General features: G+C 50.8%; 3 protein-coding genes across 3 annotated transcripts; 1 reads left to right on the forward strand and 2 right to left on the reverse strand.

The window, feature by feature from the left end:
* Positions 1-1,469: 1,469 nt before the first annotated feature.
* LOC117847457 (RING-H2 finger protein ATL66) lies at positions 1,470-3,014 on the reverse strand. The gene has a single exon (XM_034728674.2). The coding sequence runs from the start codon at positions 2,765-2,767 to the stop codon at positions 2,183-2,185; it is 585 nt and encodes a 194-aa protein (XP_034584565.1). The 5' UTR covers positions 2,768-3,014; the 3' UTR covers positions 1,470-2,182.
* Positions 3,015-12,193: 9,179 nt separating this feature from the next.
* LOC117847923 (uncharacterized) lies at positions 12,194-14,382 on the reverse strand. The gene has a single exon (XM_034729229.2). The coding sequence runs from the start codon at positions 14,104-14,106 to the stop codon at positions 12,598-12,600; it is 1,509 nt and encodes a 502-aa protein (XP_034585120.2). The 5' UTR covers positions 14,107-14,382; the 3' UTR covers positions 12,194-12,597.
* A 16-nt stretch (positions 14,383-14,398) lies between these two features.
* LOC117847924 (uncharacterized) lies at positions 14,399-15,431 on the forward strand. The gene is made up of 2 exons (XM_034729230.2): positions 14,399-15,006; positions 15,098-15,431. The coding sequence occupies exons 1-2, from the start codon at positions 14,578-14,580 to the stop codon at positions 15,170-15,172; spliced, it is 504 nt and encodes a 167-aa protein (XP_034585121.1). The 5' UTR covers positions 14,399-14,577; the 3' UTR covers positions 15,173-15,431.
* Positions 15,432-15,958: the final 527 nt, after the last annotated feature.

Here is a 15,958-nt window from a genome sequence, read left to right on the forward strand (position 1 = left end):
GAATCCCCTCCCTCTTCCCCACGCAGATCCCATCGTCGCCCCTCTCTTCCCCCTCCACTCACCTCGCACCTCTTACATGTGGCGAGGAGTGGCGGTGGGGCGAGGAGCGGCGGTGCCAAGAAGGGAAGGTGCGGCGACCACCTCTCCCTCAGATCCGGCGGCAGTGGCAACCGGCGGACTGAGGAGCACCGGCAGCGGTAGCTGAGCAGCGTAAGTACGCCGCCTCCCTCCCTCCCTTCCCCCCTCTCTCTTCGGTGCGGGGCTCAGGTGGTGTGCGACCAGGGCTCCGGCGCTCTGGCGGATGGTGGCGGGGTACGGGCGGGGCTCCAATCGGTGGATTTTTTTATTTTATTGAGTTGTTTTATGGTGCACAATATTACCAGATGGTAGTATAGAGTATAGGGTGTTTTTTTAGTATGGGTAAAATTATAATTAGTATAATATATATTATTCAGGGATTTCAAGTCGCGATCTTGCAACAATTGATGGATTTGCTGCAGTATACATAGTCAAATCTAGACACATGCCACGAAGCCTCATTCATTCGGAATCTAGACACGTACCACGAAGCCTCATTCATTCGGGAAGCGACAACGGACGCGGGGTGATGGAGACGCGGCGGCACCGGCACGGGAGGAAGCGCCTCCTCCCGCTCTCGCTGCTCTGCCTCACCGTGCTGCTCCCGAGCGTGCTACTGGCGCTATCTGCCTTCTCATCGTCGTCGCCGGAGGCGGCGGCGGCGGGTGGCAGCAGGAAGCGGCGTAATTAGCACAACATATATAATGCCACTTCACATCTTTCCCATCATACCCTTATACCACATATACTACTCATGCATACTACCTGTACTACAGCTTAAGGTTTTAGTATTATACAATTAATCTCAACCGTCGGATCCTTACATACGAGTCCTTTTCAAACAACAGTATAAGATAGTATTGTGTACCGTAAAAGACCTCATTTTTTAATACGCCTTTAGTACCGGTTATTTGACCCGGTACTAAAGGGAAAATACCTCATTTTTAATACCCCTTTAGTACCGGTTATTTGACCCGGTACTAAAGGTCCCTTTAGTACCGAAATAGTAATACCGGTTGCAAAACCGGTACTAAAGGAGGGTTTGGATCCGATACTGAAGGCGCATTCCCCAACAGTGTTACTATAAGAACCCCAAGCCTATTTTAAAATGCGTACGGAAACGAAATGGAGAATATGTAGAGGCGAAACTAGTTATAATCGCAATTGAATCTTGAATTGAATAAGGACAAAACCATTGTTCGAGCACAATGCTAAAGCTATAAATTTGTGGAAGAATGCTCTTCTATAGACTTACATGTCATTTGCATTTCTAGATTCACAACTTTTACTATGTATCTAGACATAATGCATCTAGGTGCGTAGGAAAATCTATAAACATAGAAATGTTAAAAACAACTTATAATTTGGGATGGAAGGAGTAAGAACAAATATACATCAAAATCCGTCTCAACGAGAACTTGAATTGTTATGGTTTGAACCCTTAATCAACCGAGCTAGGCTAGAACTCCTAGGATTACACAACTCTAACAATACCGCCGATGTATTTAGCTTACATATAATCGAGATATTTGCAAACACCACTTTTACAAAAGGTATACGTGTATGGGCTGCGCTCCGTGGAATCAAAACAAAAAGGGGTGCAACATAACATAGTACACTAGAGAGCTTGCGAACTAATTAAAGGGCTGCTTTGCCCGTATCAGTGCTGCTGTTACGCTAACACAGATTCCACCTGAACCACCACCGCATACGTTAAATTCCCTCTGCTTATAAACACTCAAAAGCTATGTACAGCTTACACCACTTTTCCCTTGCATTGGAGAGCCTTGATCGGAGAAAGCTACTCCGTACTAGTAGCTAGTAGGAAAGCGGCCGGCGGGGTCAGGTGACTGAGTGGCCCCACCCATGCTCCAAAGAACTCCGGGGAGGGCAGCCTGCACAGGCAACTGCATTTTCCGACGCCATTGGTGACCAGGCCCAAAACAAGCGCACTTACGACGAGTAGATCTGATGCGGTCATGGCGGCCATCATTAAATGGCGCGCTGATTCAAAGGCCGGGTCTTGGTCTTGGGGGGACGCTGACAGCTGGGGCCCGCTTGCCATGGGAGGATACTTTTGTTTTGTCAAGTGTCCATTATTCAGTCACACGGCGTCGTCGCTTCCGTTGACGGCGGCGGGCTTGGATGTGGCGGCGAGGAGGAGGCACCGGCAGAGCGGGCAGCTGGCCTGGGACCGGAGCCAGGCGTCGACGCAGTCGGGGTGGAAGCAGTGGCCGCAGGGCGGAAGCACCTTCACCTTCTCGCCGGCCACCAGCGCGCTGATGCAGATCGAGCACAGCGCCGCAGCGTGGTCGTCGACCTCCTCGTTGCCGTCCACGCCGTCGTCGCCTTTACCCGGGAGGCGAGGGGGCAGCGCCGACGGGGGCGGGCGGTACAGCGTGACGGGCAGCCCGCGGATGGCGTCGGCGTCGAGGCCGGGCATCGAAGCCGTGGCCGCCGCTGCCGCGGACGACGACGACGCGCCCGCCTCCGGGTCGGGCGTGTACCGGTGGCACCGCCAGCGGAGGTAGAGGCAGAGCGCGACGAAGAAGACGACCGCGCAGAGCAGGCCCACGAGCAGCGGCACGGCGCGGCCGTGCACCGCGAAGTTGCTGTCGCCCACGTCCCCGTACCGCCACCGCATCACCACCTGCTGGCTCCCGCCCGCCGCGCCCTCCTGCGCTGCCATTGCTCCCCGCCGGCGACGATCGACCTGCACGCTCGCGCACGGCTACCACTATTTGTGGCGGAGGGGCATGGGTCTACGGAGTGATGACGACGAAGCTTCGGCACGCCCGCGCGCAAGTGGCACGGTGGCGTGTGGCTCGGCGCGGCCCGGGGCCGGGGTGGCGAGAGCTTGGCGGCGAGCGCGGCGAGAGCGATCGCCGGGGGCGGGGGGTGGCGTGAGATGAACCGCGATGGGTGTGGTTATAAAATTTGAAAGCGGCCGGGCCGTCCCTTTTAAGGTTGGCGAGAGGCTACCGCGCGCCAGTGGTAGTGGGCGTCAGCCGTCAGCCAGTGGGGCAACAGGCAAGCCCCCCCCAAACTCTCGACGACCAGATTATTGCTCGGTGTGCAACAGCGAATGAGCACGAGGCCACAAACTGGGACGGTACTAGGAAATTTGCGTCGGGAATCTTTTGAATTTGGCCTGAATTTGAGCAAAAACGATGAGAAAACTTGGGTATTGAAATTCTGAAATTAGAACCCCCTTGGTTGAACCAGGCTCCAGCAGAGAAGGATCCGCCGACTGCATGCCGTTGAGTTTTCAGCCGGGGTGCCGACGGCGCGGGGTCGTTTGACTAGCCGGCGCGGTTCGTTTTCAGGGTGTAGCTAGTTTGAAAGATTCGGTCGCGTGCTAGGCTAGCGTCTGGACCTGTAACAGTCGTGGTGGACTTGTGTAGGCGCAAGCGACGCAGCCTGCACTGTTCCATCGTCATAGACCACGGTCAATGCGTTCAGACGGGCAACTCTGACTCGCATGTCTCCTCCGACTCAGCTACGAATGGGCACACATATCATGCGTGTCAGCGTGAACATGTACATGTGGACGGGCGTTTGATCGAGGTCGCTGTCCGTTGCGCCTACAGAACGGGAGCTGCTGTCCAAGATGACGGGCGGCTAAGCAAGAGCACACACACGTCTAGCGCGACACGAAACGCAATACGCCGCCCGGGTGGATCGGCGGCGGCGTCGTGCATGGCTGAATAATGGCTCCGTCTTCCGTGGCGCGCACACACCCACACTCCTCAAAATAAGCTCTGCAATGAACTCCCGTGCTGATGCAAACTGTGCGCGTTTGTGTGTTCCAGTAGTTGGCGCACACGCAATCTCGGTAACAGCTTTCCACGGCAGGATCGACATGCATGGACTGCTCGAGCCAAAGCTGTACGGCGATCGATCAATCATGGATCGGCTTTACCCGATCAGCTCGGCAAATAATTTCACCCCATCGATCACCAGCTGTCCACTTCAATCTCGGCCTCTGTCGCCTCTGCCGATAAATCTTGACGAGCACCACTAGATGCACGTGTAGAAAATCAGAGGAGCAAAAGAGGGGAATAATAGATACATCTAATACAACGCAGATGATTACATATATGTAGCAAAGAGAGCCGACCGACCAGGCTCTATCTACAACGAAAGAGATTTACACAAGTCCTATCTCTAGTAAATTCAAACTCCTGGCCGGTTACAATCCACGCTATCTATTACATCATATGTTTAACACTTCCCCTCAATTTAAACTTCTTAAGTTAAGATTGCGCTTGAACATCTGCAACTGTCGTACTCCAAGCGACTTTGTAAAACCATCTGCAATTTGCTCCTTGGTTGAAATATATTCTATATCAACCAACCGTTTAGCTACTCGTTCTCGAACAAAATGATAGTCAACTTCAATGTGCTTAGTGCAAGCATGAAACATAGGATTAGCAGATAAATACTTAGCTCCCAGATTATCACACCACAATTTAGCTGCCTTAGGCGCCTGAACTCCAAGTTCACAAAGCAACGTTTGTATCCACATAACTTCATCTGTTGCAATAGCAACAGCCTTATACTCAGCTTCTATGCTCGAGCGAGATATTGTTGCTTGCTTACGTGCACTCCATGACACAAGATTGGGTCCTAAAAAAACAGCAAAACCTCATGTAGAACGCCGGTCATCCAGACACCCTGCCCAATCTGCATTAGGATAAGCACTCACAAGTAATGATGAAGCTTTACCAAGCTTCAAAGTGTACTTCGGGTATCTTAATATCCTTTTTACTGCAGCCCATTGAGTTGTAGTAGGAGCATGTAAAACTAACAAACCTTGTTAACATAAAAAGATATATCTAGCTTTGTTAAGGTTAAATATTGTAAAGTTCCTACCACACTCCTGTATTGCGTTGCATCACTAGGTCCAAGAATTTCACCTTCATGAACCGACAACTTTTCCGAAGTAGAGAGAGGTGTAGCAACTTCCTTGCAATCACTCATACCAACTTGCCTCAACACATCATAAGCATATTTGCCTTGTGTCAATAATATACCATCACGCACCTTATTTACTTCAATTTCCAAGAAATAATGCAGATCACCCAAGTCTTTAAGGGTAAATTCTCTGTTAAGATCTTGCAACAGCACTGAAGTCACATCCGGATTGGAGCTAGCAACAATTATATCATCAACATAGACAAGAACAAAGACTGTAATATGCCCTTTGTTATAGAAGAACAATGATGTGTCTGCTTTAGGCGACTTGAAGCCCAACTGACACAGCTTAGCACTCAATCTAGAGTACCAAGCTCTAGGCGCTTGTTTGAGCCCATACAAAGCCTTGTCCATCTTGCAAATATAATTGGGAAAAGAATGATCCTCATAACCCGGGGGTTGCCTCATGTATACCTCTTCTTCCAAAATACCATGAAGGAAAACATTCTACACATCCAGTTGATGAAGGGTCCAACCCTGAGAAACAGCAATAGACAGAACAATTCTAATAGTAGCTTGTTTAACCATAGGACTAAAAATATCCTCATAATTTATCCCATATCTTTGTTTAAAACCTTTAGTTACTAATTGTGCTTTGTATCTGTCTAACCTCCCATCCTGTTTTCTCTTAATCTTGTAGACCTATTTGCAATTAATAATATTGGTACCTTTATTAGGAGGAACCAAATGCCATGTTTTATTTTTCATTAAGGCCGAGTATTCAGCATCCATAGCCTCCTTCCATTTTTTATTTCCCAAAGCTTCATCTAAATTTTGTGGCTCACCAGAGGAAGTAAAACAACCATACCTAAATGTGCCATCAGTGTATACCTTTGCCTTCCTTATTCCACTTTGTAATCTAGTCCTTGGTCGAAGCCCTTCATCAGATCAAGTAGGAACATGAAGCTGCGGCTGTGGAGCAGCAGCTAGTTCATGCGTAGAAAATCCCCCGGGCAAATCATCTTGGTTCTCAGCGCCCGACAATGATGGCGCCAATGATTGGCCTGCTGCTGTGCTATTGCTGCCGAACGCGCTTGGGCGGGAGCAGGGGACGTGTCCATGCTGGATTGCTCCTCCTGCATGCGCGTTTTCCCAGACACGGAGTGAACACACTCGGAGGGAGGCGTGTCAGCACCGGGTTGGCCGCCAGCCGGACTGAAGCGAGCGCTGTCCGGACTGCCAGGCGGCAATCCCGATGCCAAATCCTCCTCGTGCTCCACGCTGGCTGGTGCTATTGCTTCATCCACCCCATCATCTGCACCAAAATTTATATTTTATGCAAAATCTTCACCAGAACTATTAGCAGGCAAATTAGGAGAATCAAATATATGATCATCAATATATTCTCCCCCATGATCAAATGAGAATGGTAAAAGATAGTTGGAAGAAGAGAAATTTCAGCTCTTAAGCGTGCTCCTGCATTGGAATGAAGTTGTGAGAAGGGAAAGTCATTCTCATCAAAAACAACATCTCTAGATATATAGACACGTCCAGAGGAAACATCAAGGAATTTATAACCTTTACGAGAGTGGCTACGAGAAAAACACATTGTTTCGATCGAGATTGAAGCTTGTGAGCATTGTAAGGTCTAAGATTTGGTCAACAAGCACACCCAAAAACATGCATAAATGTGTGATCGGGTTTTTGTTGAAACAAACGCTCTAAAGGCATGTCATCAAGGATAACTCGGCTGCGAAGACGATTAATAATGTAGGTGGCAGTAAGGAAAGCCTCATCCCAAAATTTGAGAGGCATTGATGCATGAGAAAGAAGAGAGAGCCCTACTTCAACTATGTGGCAATGCTTCCTTTCTGTAGTGCCGTTTTGTTGATGTGTATGAGGATAAGAAACAAGATGTGAAATCCCAACTTTACTAAAGAAGGAATTGAGTCTCTGATATTCACCTCCCCAGTCGGTTTGAACAGCTACAATTTTACGACCGAAAGTACGCTCAACAAGGCCTTGAAATTCATGATTCATGAAATTTCTGAAAAACTTCAGATTTAAACTTAAGAAGATATATCCAAGTGAATTTACTAAAATCATCAATGAAGGTAACATAATATTTCTTTCCTCCAACAAAATTTGATGCAGGACCCCAAACATCAGAAAAAATAAGTTGTAAAGGATGACTCGAAACACTATTTGATTTTTGATAGGTGAGCTGATGACTTTTTGCTTGTTGACAAGCATTACAAACCGACTCACTTCCTTTAGTGCTAACACAAGGTAAATTATTACTACTAATGACTTTTTACACTATGGGAGCTGAAGGATGACCCAGGCGGTTGTGCCACCTTTCAAAAGATGGCTTGACGACTCCAAAAGCTTGCTTTATTGGGGATGTTGAAGGAAGAGGATAGAGCCCTTTGTGACAGCGCCATTTAAGGATGATGTTCCTCATGGCTCGATCCTTAATGAAAAAACAATCAGGGTGAAATTCTAGAAATGTTGAATTATGTTTTAGCAAGGCGATGAACAGATACAAGATTCTTAGCTGCTTTTGGAACATGAGAATTTGTTTTAGATGTAAATTCCGAACTGGGGATTGAACAATTGAATGACCAATATATTTGATTTCCATACCTGTGCCACTGGCCGTGTGTATCTGGTCGTTGCCGTTGTACTTCTCCCAGATGGACAGCTTCTCAAGATCACTAGTGATGTGATCGGTGGCTCCAGTGTCTGTGTACCAATTCATGTCCACAGAGTAACTCATAGCAGCAGCGACATGGCATTCATCAGGTACATAGTGTTCATCAAATCTGTGCCAACAACCAGACGCCATGTGTCCCACCTTGTAGCAAACCTGACAGATGGGACGACCATTGTCATCCTGACTTGGGATATTGGGATATTGCTTGCGTTGCTGCTAGTTGGAGAAGTTGCCATGCCCCTGCTGTCCACGACCACGACCTCCAAAGCCACGGCCAGAACCAGCACGTCCACCACGGCCATGCATATGTTGGTTGGGGAAGTTGCTGGAGCTCCGCATACGCTAACCACCACCACAGCCACCTTTTCTTGCGGAATTGACAGAGGATGGGGAGCTGCCTCCTTGTTGCAGCTCTAATCTTGTTTCAAAGCTCAACAACTGAGAGTATAATTTCAGGTAATTTAATTGGCTTGACCCATAGTTACAAGAGCGGAGGTTAATGGATTGTACTCAAAGTCTAGCCCGTTGAGAATAAAGACGACCAATTCTTCATCTTCCAGGGGCTTCCCAGCAGCTGCCATCTCGTATGAGAGCACTTTCATCTTCCCATAGTACTGAGATATTGTCAGATTATCCATCTTGGTGGTGGCGAGGGAGAGACGAACATTGATAGTTCGTGCACGAGTATGAGAGGCGAGCATGTCACCAATCATCTTCCATAGCTCGGCCGCCATCTTCGCGGAGGCTACCTGCCCCAAGATGTCCTTGGACAGGGAGGAGAAGAGGAACCCTAAGACCTGCTGGTCAAAGGCGAACCACTCCTCATAGGCGGGATTGTCCACCTTGATGACCGTGTCATCAGCTTGCTTTACTTCAATCTCGGAGGTTGGAGCAATGGCCTTGCCATTGATGAAGCGCTCCAACCTCGCGCCCCGTAAGGTCGCAAGAACTCGCGCCGTCCACACTGCGTGGTTTTGGCGCGTCAACTTCTCGGTTACTTGAGCACCGAGGAGAGGATTGGCAGCAGACGAGCTTGACGCCATGGAGATTGGAAACTAGTTTTCCTAGGCTCTGATTACCATGTAGAAAATTAGAGGAGCGAAAGAGTGGAACGTCAACACCGTATCTTGGGTCGATGACGGTTTTGTGGTAATAGATGCATCTAATGTGACGCAGATGATTACATATATGTAGCAAAGAGAGTTGGCCGGCCAGGCTCTATCTACAACGAAAGAGATTTACACAAGTCCTATCTCTAGTACAATTCAAACTACTGGCAGGTACAATCCACGCTATCTGTTACATCATATGTTTAACAGCCGCCGGAACACGGCAACAACATGTGCGCACGGTACGTCCCCGGCCGGTGCGACGTTACGTGCAATCCACCGTCGCCCGGCGACGCCGGCGTCCGGCGAACGCTACCTCGCTCACTAACCTTTGATCTCTCGGGAGATAAGGCTGTGATGCCACAAAAGTGAAGAGACCGTGCAACATGGGACCCCCTTCTGCCGAGGCCTGAGTGCCGGATGACCATCCATATCGCTAGCGGCAGAAATCACCACTTTTTCCAACCCCCGATCCATCGATCAACCCTATCCCGTCAATAAACTAATCGACGCCACAACAACGACAGGGGCACGCCGCGAGCTGCAAAGCGGGGGCACGATGAAAAAGCCGGGTGAACCGCGTGCCCAATCGCCCGGAGCACGGGACGGCACCCGGCACCGCGCGCGGCTTGCGAAAATATCCCGGGCCGGCACGGCAAGATGAGCCCCCGCTTTCCGCGCGCTTTATGGTCGTGTAGCGCAGCGCGGTGGTGAGCTAGCCGACTGGCCGACCCGGCCCGAGGAGCGTAGCGTAGCTAGCTTAGCTTGTGTGGTTGCTTGGTTGGGTCGGGTGGTGGCTGGTGCGAGGGAGAGGGCCGCACTCGGGCCTGCCGAGGCCGCATCCGGCAAGGTGCGGCCAAGCTGTGCGGGGAGGGAAGCAAGAAAGGTCAGAGCGGCGGCGCTCGTTCCAGGCTTCCAGCCGGGCGGGCACGCAAAAGTGGCCGTGTCCTGGCCGGCATCGCACTACCAGGGTCCAGGGCCCTGGCGATAGCCTGATCCCGTGGCCCTTTTCGTACAGCCTCCATCGATCCAGTTGCTGTAGTACGTGCGAGCGCAAGTAGGCACAGGTATCTCACTCTTCCGGCAACAGCAGATGCGTGCGCATCGGCCGGCGAGTGGCGCGGGAGCCGTACAGGAGATAGTCGTGTGCTCGGGTGGATCGGACGTCCTTTGTTGGGCGGCCTTCTTGTACCAGCTGGCAGCTGCTGACCGGCCGGCCATGATGTGAGATAGGGTAGGGTGGATGCGCCCCACTGGATCTTTGTGTCCAAACTCCAATGCAAGAAGCGGTGCATGCACAATTGCACAGCTGATGAGGAGATCCACGAGTAGATAGATCGTGGTCGTAGATGAGTTGGTCATGATCAGGTAGTAGAGATCAAAAGATGCGGGGGGTGAGTGCATGTCCGATGCGAAAGCTCGCGGGTGACCACCGCCGCACGATGATGGCGCCGTTGATGAGCGAGGAGTTGCTGCAGCTGCTGGATCGGATGGCCCTGACGGGTCGCGTCAGTGCGCGGGGGAGGATGCATTCATGCATGGCGATGGCAGGTGCTGAGATGGACCAACGGAACGGCTCATCTGATCTATCCCCTTGCTGGTACAGGATAAAACATGTTCGTGCACAAGAGCGCGACGGCCGAAAGTGGCCGGGGCCTAGTACATCTTTTAGCCTTGTTTGGTACGAACTGACATTATATTATTGTTGCCAAGTGATCGCCGAACGGTAGTGCATGCGTATTCGTGGTGCTACGGGCATACCGCTACAGTTGTGTAGGTAAGCTAGCTGCAAATGCTTTGAAGATAGAGTGTCGTGTGGTTTGAGCTCGTGGAAAGCTGATGGTAACCTGACACTATTTGTTTCCCCCCGCGGATTTTCGTTTTCGTTAGGCAGATTTACTGCAAAAGAGGGGAGGAGACGGCTCCCGCTTATTGCATATTGCTGATCTTGCTTGATTGGGGCTGCACGATTTTTGTTTGCTCCTACGGCGTTTGCGGTTGTACTTTTTTTTCCCTAAAAAAAAGATTAAGCCGTGACCCGGTTGGATACCACCGCCACAGGCCCATCGATCGCCAGCAGAACAGCAGGTGACCGGGCCAGCAACCTAGTGGCGACAAAAAGCATAAGTTGGGCCTTTCGAGCTCAGAGATTGGCCTACCTACCTACTATACCGACCTCATTAGGCAGGCCTTCCTGGCCCATTCTGGCGATCCGTAGGTTTTGCCCTGGTTCTTTTCTCATTCTGCTATTCTCAACAGGTCATCATCACACAAGTTCAGAAGATGGGAAACTATCCTCCGGTAAGAACTGCTAACACCCATCAAAGTAACTGTTGATGGGTGTTAGCAGTTCAGAAGTCAGAAGTCCGGGACTAGAGAGAGCATCATAACAGTATAACACCCATCAACAACCTGAGCTTACTGTCAATAATCATTTGCTAAGCAATTCACATGTTACTGCAAATGCAGAACAGTGTTCATCTGCACATGATGTATCGGACATCGGCTGACTCAAAGGGACAGGAATAAAAATGTTGCATAATCAAAAAAATCACTGGGGTCTCTATTCTTCATGATACAAGAACAGCAATTGTGTTCTGACTAACTAGAGCCAAGAGAGCTTATTCAGTTGCATGACCTAGCAAAGACCATTTTAACTGAGAACCAAATATAAGCTATGCAATCCAGCTTCAGTGCAAATCCATGTCATGTAATGGATGGGAAAGCTAAGCACTAACAGCACTGTTCTCTCCATTGAATTATCCCATGGAGAACACGGCCACAGATCCGTGGCAACGCTGGAAAGCACATCTCATCAGCATCAACATGCACATTTTCAGAGCGAGTTATCAATTTCAATTCAACAGAAAAAGTAATGCATCTTATGACATGAAACTCCATTGCAGCAACTCCTGGAGTTTATGCAGCATCTACTAAAGGGCATAATGATAGCAAGCTCGTATAATGATTTCATGGGGCACTGGCAACAACAGTTTTTTTGGCCGTCCTACTTCTAAGAAAAACTGTCAAACAATTATAAATACTATAAATTCCACATAGTCAACCTAGCTATACATTAAGGAACAAGGACAAAATTCAGTACTAGCTTGGACCAGGTTGTATCCAAAGAAAGAGCAAAATAGCACATGGATATATATCAAGTGGCATCTTGTGTGTTTCCATGCCAACCGATCATAAAGAATAGAAACAGTATTCATACAAATTCTCATAAAAGTCACTCTCAACTCTCATAAACAATATGCATTGTGCAACACTGAGATCACACTGAATATTCTTTTCTTAACTGCACACGGATATTCAGCAAGGCTAGAGAAAATCATCATGTAAAACTAACAATCGGAAAGACTAGCAAAAGAATTATCATTCAGCCATCTTAGTTTCTTTTTTATTTTTGAAAAAGATTACCATCCTAGTTTCTGCATTTATGCTTAGAGCATCAGAATTCAGAACAGAGATGCTCAGCTGCATCCATTCCTTGTTGCAGCGTCCATGGTAAATGAAGCTAAGGATACCAATTCAAACAGTACAGTTTCCATGCATATCGATCCAATTCCATGGTAGAATTGATTCTAAAAATCAAAGCACTATCACAAACATTTTCAGATCGGATTACCACAAAGTACATTTTAACAGCAACGCTAGGCATTCAGACATCAAGAGAGAATCATCTCGAGACAAACCCACACATCATCTATGGCACTCAAACATCACAAACTCAAATGGTGGTGGAGGTTCGTAGCCAAAAAACCTGCCGTCTCAAGGGAGAAGCCAAGCCGGAGGAGAGTTGTGCGAAGGGCCCTGCTCCGGGAAGTAGCCGTCTACATGGGGAGGTGGCCCTTCCGACCACTTGCCGATGTCGTTGCAGGGGTACTGCCTCTCATTGACACCTCGGAACATCATCTCATCGTCGTAGAAGCACCCATCATCCAAGAAGTAGACGCCGTCCTTGAACCCCGGGTACTGATCCGCCTCATAGGATCTGGAGCAGGCTCGCCCCACGAACAGCATCCGGCCACCCAGCGTGTCCAGCTCGCTCCAGCACCGGGGGTACTCATCAACATCCTCCTCCTCCTTGTCATCTTTTGGCATCTGCTGTTGGAGCATCCGGAACACCTTGAACGACGATGTCGGCGCGTGAGGATTGGGAGCGAACCTGACGACCATCAGCAGTTCCCCGCGGGACGCCACGAGGTAGCGAGCGCGGACGAACTCGGCGTAGCTGCGGCTGCGGCCCGCGTTCTGGAAGCGGATTAAATCCGCCACTACTCCCAGGACAGCCCCATCTCCATCCAAGAACAGCGTGCACTCGAGGATGTCTTCGCCTTGGCTGAGGAAATGGAAGGAGTCACTGTGGTAGACGACGTCCTCCAGTTCCAACCCGTGCCCAACTAGCGGGTCAGGCACGACATTGCAGGATGCCACCTCACCCCTCAGGCGCCAGAACGCGAAGTGGCGCCGGCGCGGCGCGTCGGCGTCCGGCTGATAGGTGACGATGCCGGCGGCGACGCAGTTCAGGCGATCCGGTGGGAACGAGAGGGTGGCGGCGAGGATGACCATGCTGTGGATTTGGTCGTCGTGGTCATCCTCCAGCACGTCGGGGACGGCGTGTGACTCTCCGGTGCGGATGTTGAGCAGCCGGTGCCCGTGGGTCTGGCCGTAGGCGAGGAAGGACCATGAGCCGTCGTACGAGCCGAAGTGGCGGGGCCCCGTGAGGGCCGTGAACTTGTTGTGGTCGCGGCGGCCGCTGAGGTAGCAGTAGACGCCCGTCACGTCGGCGGACGGGAGGAGGAGCGACGGGAGCTGGGGTGGCGCCGCCGGGGCGTCCGCGAGCTCCGCGAGCCACGAGTGGCAGGCGGTGGCCATGTTGACGCGGTCGATCGCGCAGGGGACGCGGCGGAAGATCTCGAGCACGATGTCGGTGGGGAGGTCCGCCCATGGGCGCGGCGCAGCCATGGGGGCCGAGGAATCGGGAGTTGGGGGGCGGAAGCTCGGTGGTGGATTGCGGAAGGGGAGACGGCGGGGATCGATGGATTGGAAGGCGTTGCGGTGGTGCTGCCTGCTGCGCGGCGCGGGGTCCCTTTTTGTTCTGGAAGCCGTTGGGTGCAGGGGAGGTGGTTGCAAGATCAGTGGGTAAACAAGCCGCTGCAAAAAAACAGGGGAAGCCCAGGTACTTCGGCAATGGATCGTGCCGGTAGAATTACTCGGGCCGAATTTGTTTAGGCAGACGGTGACGAGCCAAGCCCAACTAAATTTGAACTGGTTCATCAAAGAGGAGAACAGATACGGCCCAGCTAAAAATCCGAATCCTGCGTCACTTTTTCCAGAATTTTTCTCCGCCGGCCGGAATGCAATGGCGCGACCGCGCTAGTGTCAAAACTCGAAGCATCTGGACAAAGCAAGGACACACAAGACCAGCGTAAACCAGTTCTCTAGCGCTAATCGATGCTTGACCTGTAAGTTTCTCGAATCTTCTCATGGCCGGTGCCCCGGTCCCTCCTCTAGTCCACTTCCCGTCCTGAAAACGCGACACGCCTCCAGCCGCCCGTCACCACGTACCCCCCCTCGCCGCCGGGACACGCGTCCGGCCACGCCGCTGCGCTCCTTTATTAAAGCCCACGCCTGACGCCACCCTCGCCGTCGTCAAGCCAAGCTCGAGCGAACACGCTACAACACTCATCCAAACAACGCGCGCGCACACACGAAGCGGAGCATCGCAGCACCGGCATAGTCGCAAGCATGGCGCAGGAGAGCCTGAGGCTGGTGTCGCACCCGATCGCGGCGCACGACGGGCGTCTGCCGCGGCAGTACACGCTGGAGGGTCAGGGGGCGAAGAAGGACATGTCGCCGCCGCTGGAGTGGTACGGCGTCCCCGACGGCACGCGGTCGCTGGCGCTGGTGGTGGAGGACATCGACGCGCCGGACCCGGAGGGCCCCATCGTGCCGTGGACGCACTGGGTGGTGGCCAACATCCCGCCCACCACCAAGGGCCTCCCCGAGGGGTTCTCCGGCAAGGAGGCCGCGGCGGGGCGCGAGTACGGCGGCGTCCAGGAGGGCGTCAACGACTGGAAGCAGCCCGGGTGGCGCGGGCCCGTGCCGGAGTCGCGCGGGCACCGCATCCAGTTCAAGCTCTACGCGCTCGACGACGAGGTGCACCTCGGCAACAAGGTAAAATCTTCGTGTGCCATGACGTGATTTTCTTCTTTGCGTCTGTGGAGGTGCTGATGAAATGATTGGGGCTGTGCCGTGATTTTTGCAGGTGACTAAGGATAAGCTCTTGGAAGCCATCGAGGGACACGTGCTTGGTGAGGCCGAGCTGGTCGCCCTGTTCTAAGGAGGCACCGCCACGTAGTACTGTTATGGGTTCTGGGTTCTTGAATCTTTGTTGGGCGGTGTGCCTTGTATATTTGTGGCAACCTTGTAATTTTGATCTAATAAAAGAGAACTCAGTTGTGGTCGTGAAGTGAATCATGTGGTAGAGAGGTTCAGGTGATGTTTTTTTTTAAAAAAAGGAAAGGTTCAGGTGCTCCCGCGGGTTAGGGTGCTCCTATGCTCTGCTCCCGATCTGCTCCCGATCCATGGTGGTTCATGCACTGATTTCTTTTTTGTTTCTTCTTGCATAAATTTTTATTTTATCCTAATTTCTACATGACTGTAGACGATAATAAGAAGTATCTATTCATATTTGAATTTTCAACACACATCTAAAGGTGAACCTTTCTCTCACATGGTATATCTGGGTGGTGTTTGGTATTGAAAATCCACTTGCACTAGGCATGTACTATACCAAACATCACTTGCACATGTTAGTCAATACTACTGAGGGCTTTACAGCTGCCTAGCATTTGATTTGTACTCCAACAGCTTAAAAAAAAAGACACCTTTTACCGTAAGAAAGAATAAATATCCGCAGGCTATTTAATTCATTCATGTACATTTGATCTTTATATATTAATTCATTCATGTACATTTGATCTTTATAAATATTTTGGTGCTTAACTATTTCGGTGCTTAACTGAGAGAACTCAAGCCGTCATTTTTAACGCGTGCGTGCTAGTAGCCTCTGCCATTCCACCAGCCATTCACAGGATATCAGTTCACACGGTGCATTTCAGTTCAC

The sequence above is a fragment of the Setaria viridis genome, chromosome 3 (genome assembly GCF_005286985.2).
Source record: "Setaria viridis chromosome 3, Setaria_viridis_v4.0, whole genome shotgun sequence".
NCBI classification, from domain to species: domain Eukaryota; kingdom Viridiplantae; phylum Streptophyta; class Magnoliopsida; order Poales; family Poaceae; genus Setaria; species Setaria viridis.

Excerpts from the sequence above, each read along its gene's own strand:
- LOC117847923 (XM_034729229.2), bottom strand. The coding sequence starts at position 14,106 with ATGAACCAGTTCAAATTTAGTTGGGCTTGGCTCGTCACCGTCTGCCTA.
- LOC117847457 (XM_034728674.2), bottom strand. The coding sequence starts at position 2,767 with ATGGCAGCGCAGGAGGGCGCGGCGGGCGGGAGCCAGCAGGTGGTGATG.
- LOC117847924 (XM_034729230.2), top strand. The coding sequence starts at position 14,578 with ATGGCGCAGGAGAGCCTGAGGCTGGTGTCGCACCCGATCGCGGCGCAC. Across the intron at positions 15,007-15,097 it reads AGGTGCACCTCGGCAACAAG|GTGACTAAGGATAAGCTCTT; the intron begins GTAAAATCTTCG and ends TGATTTTTGCAG.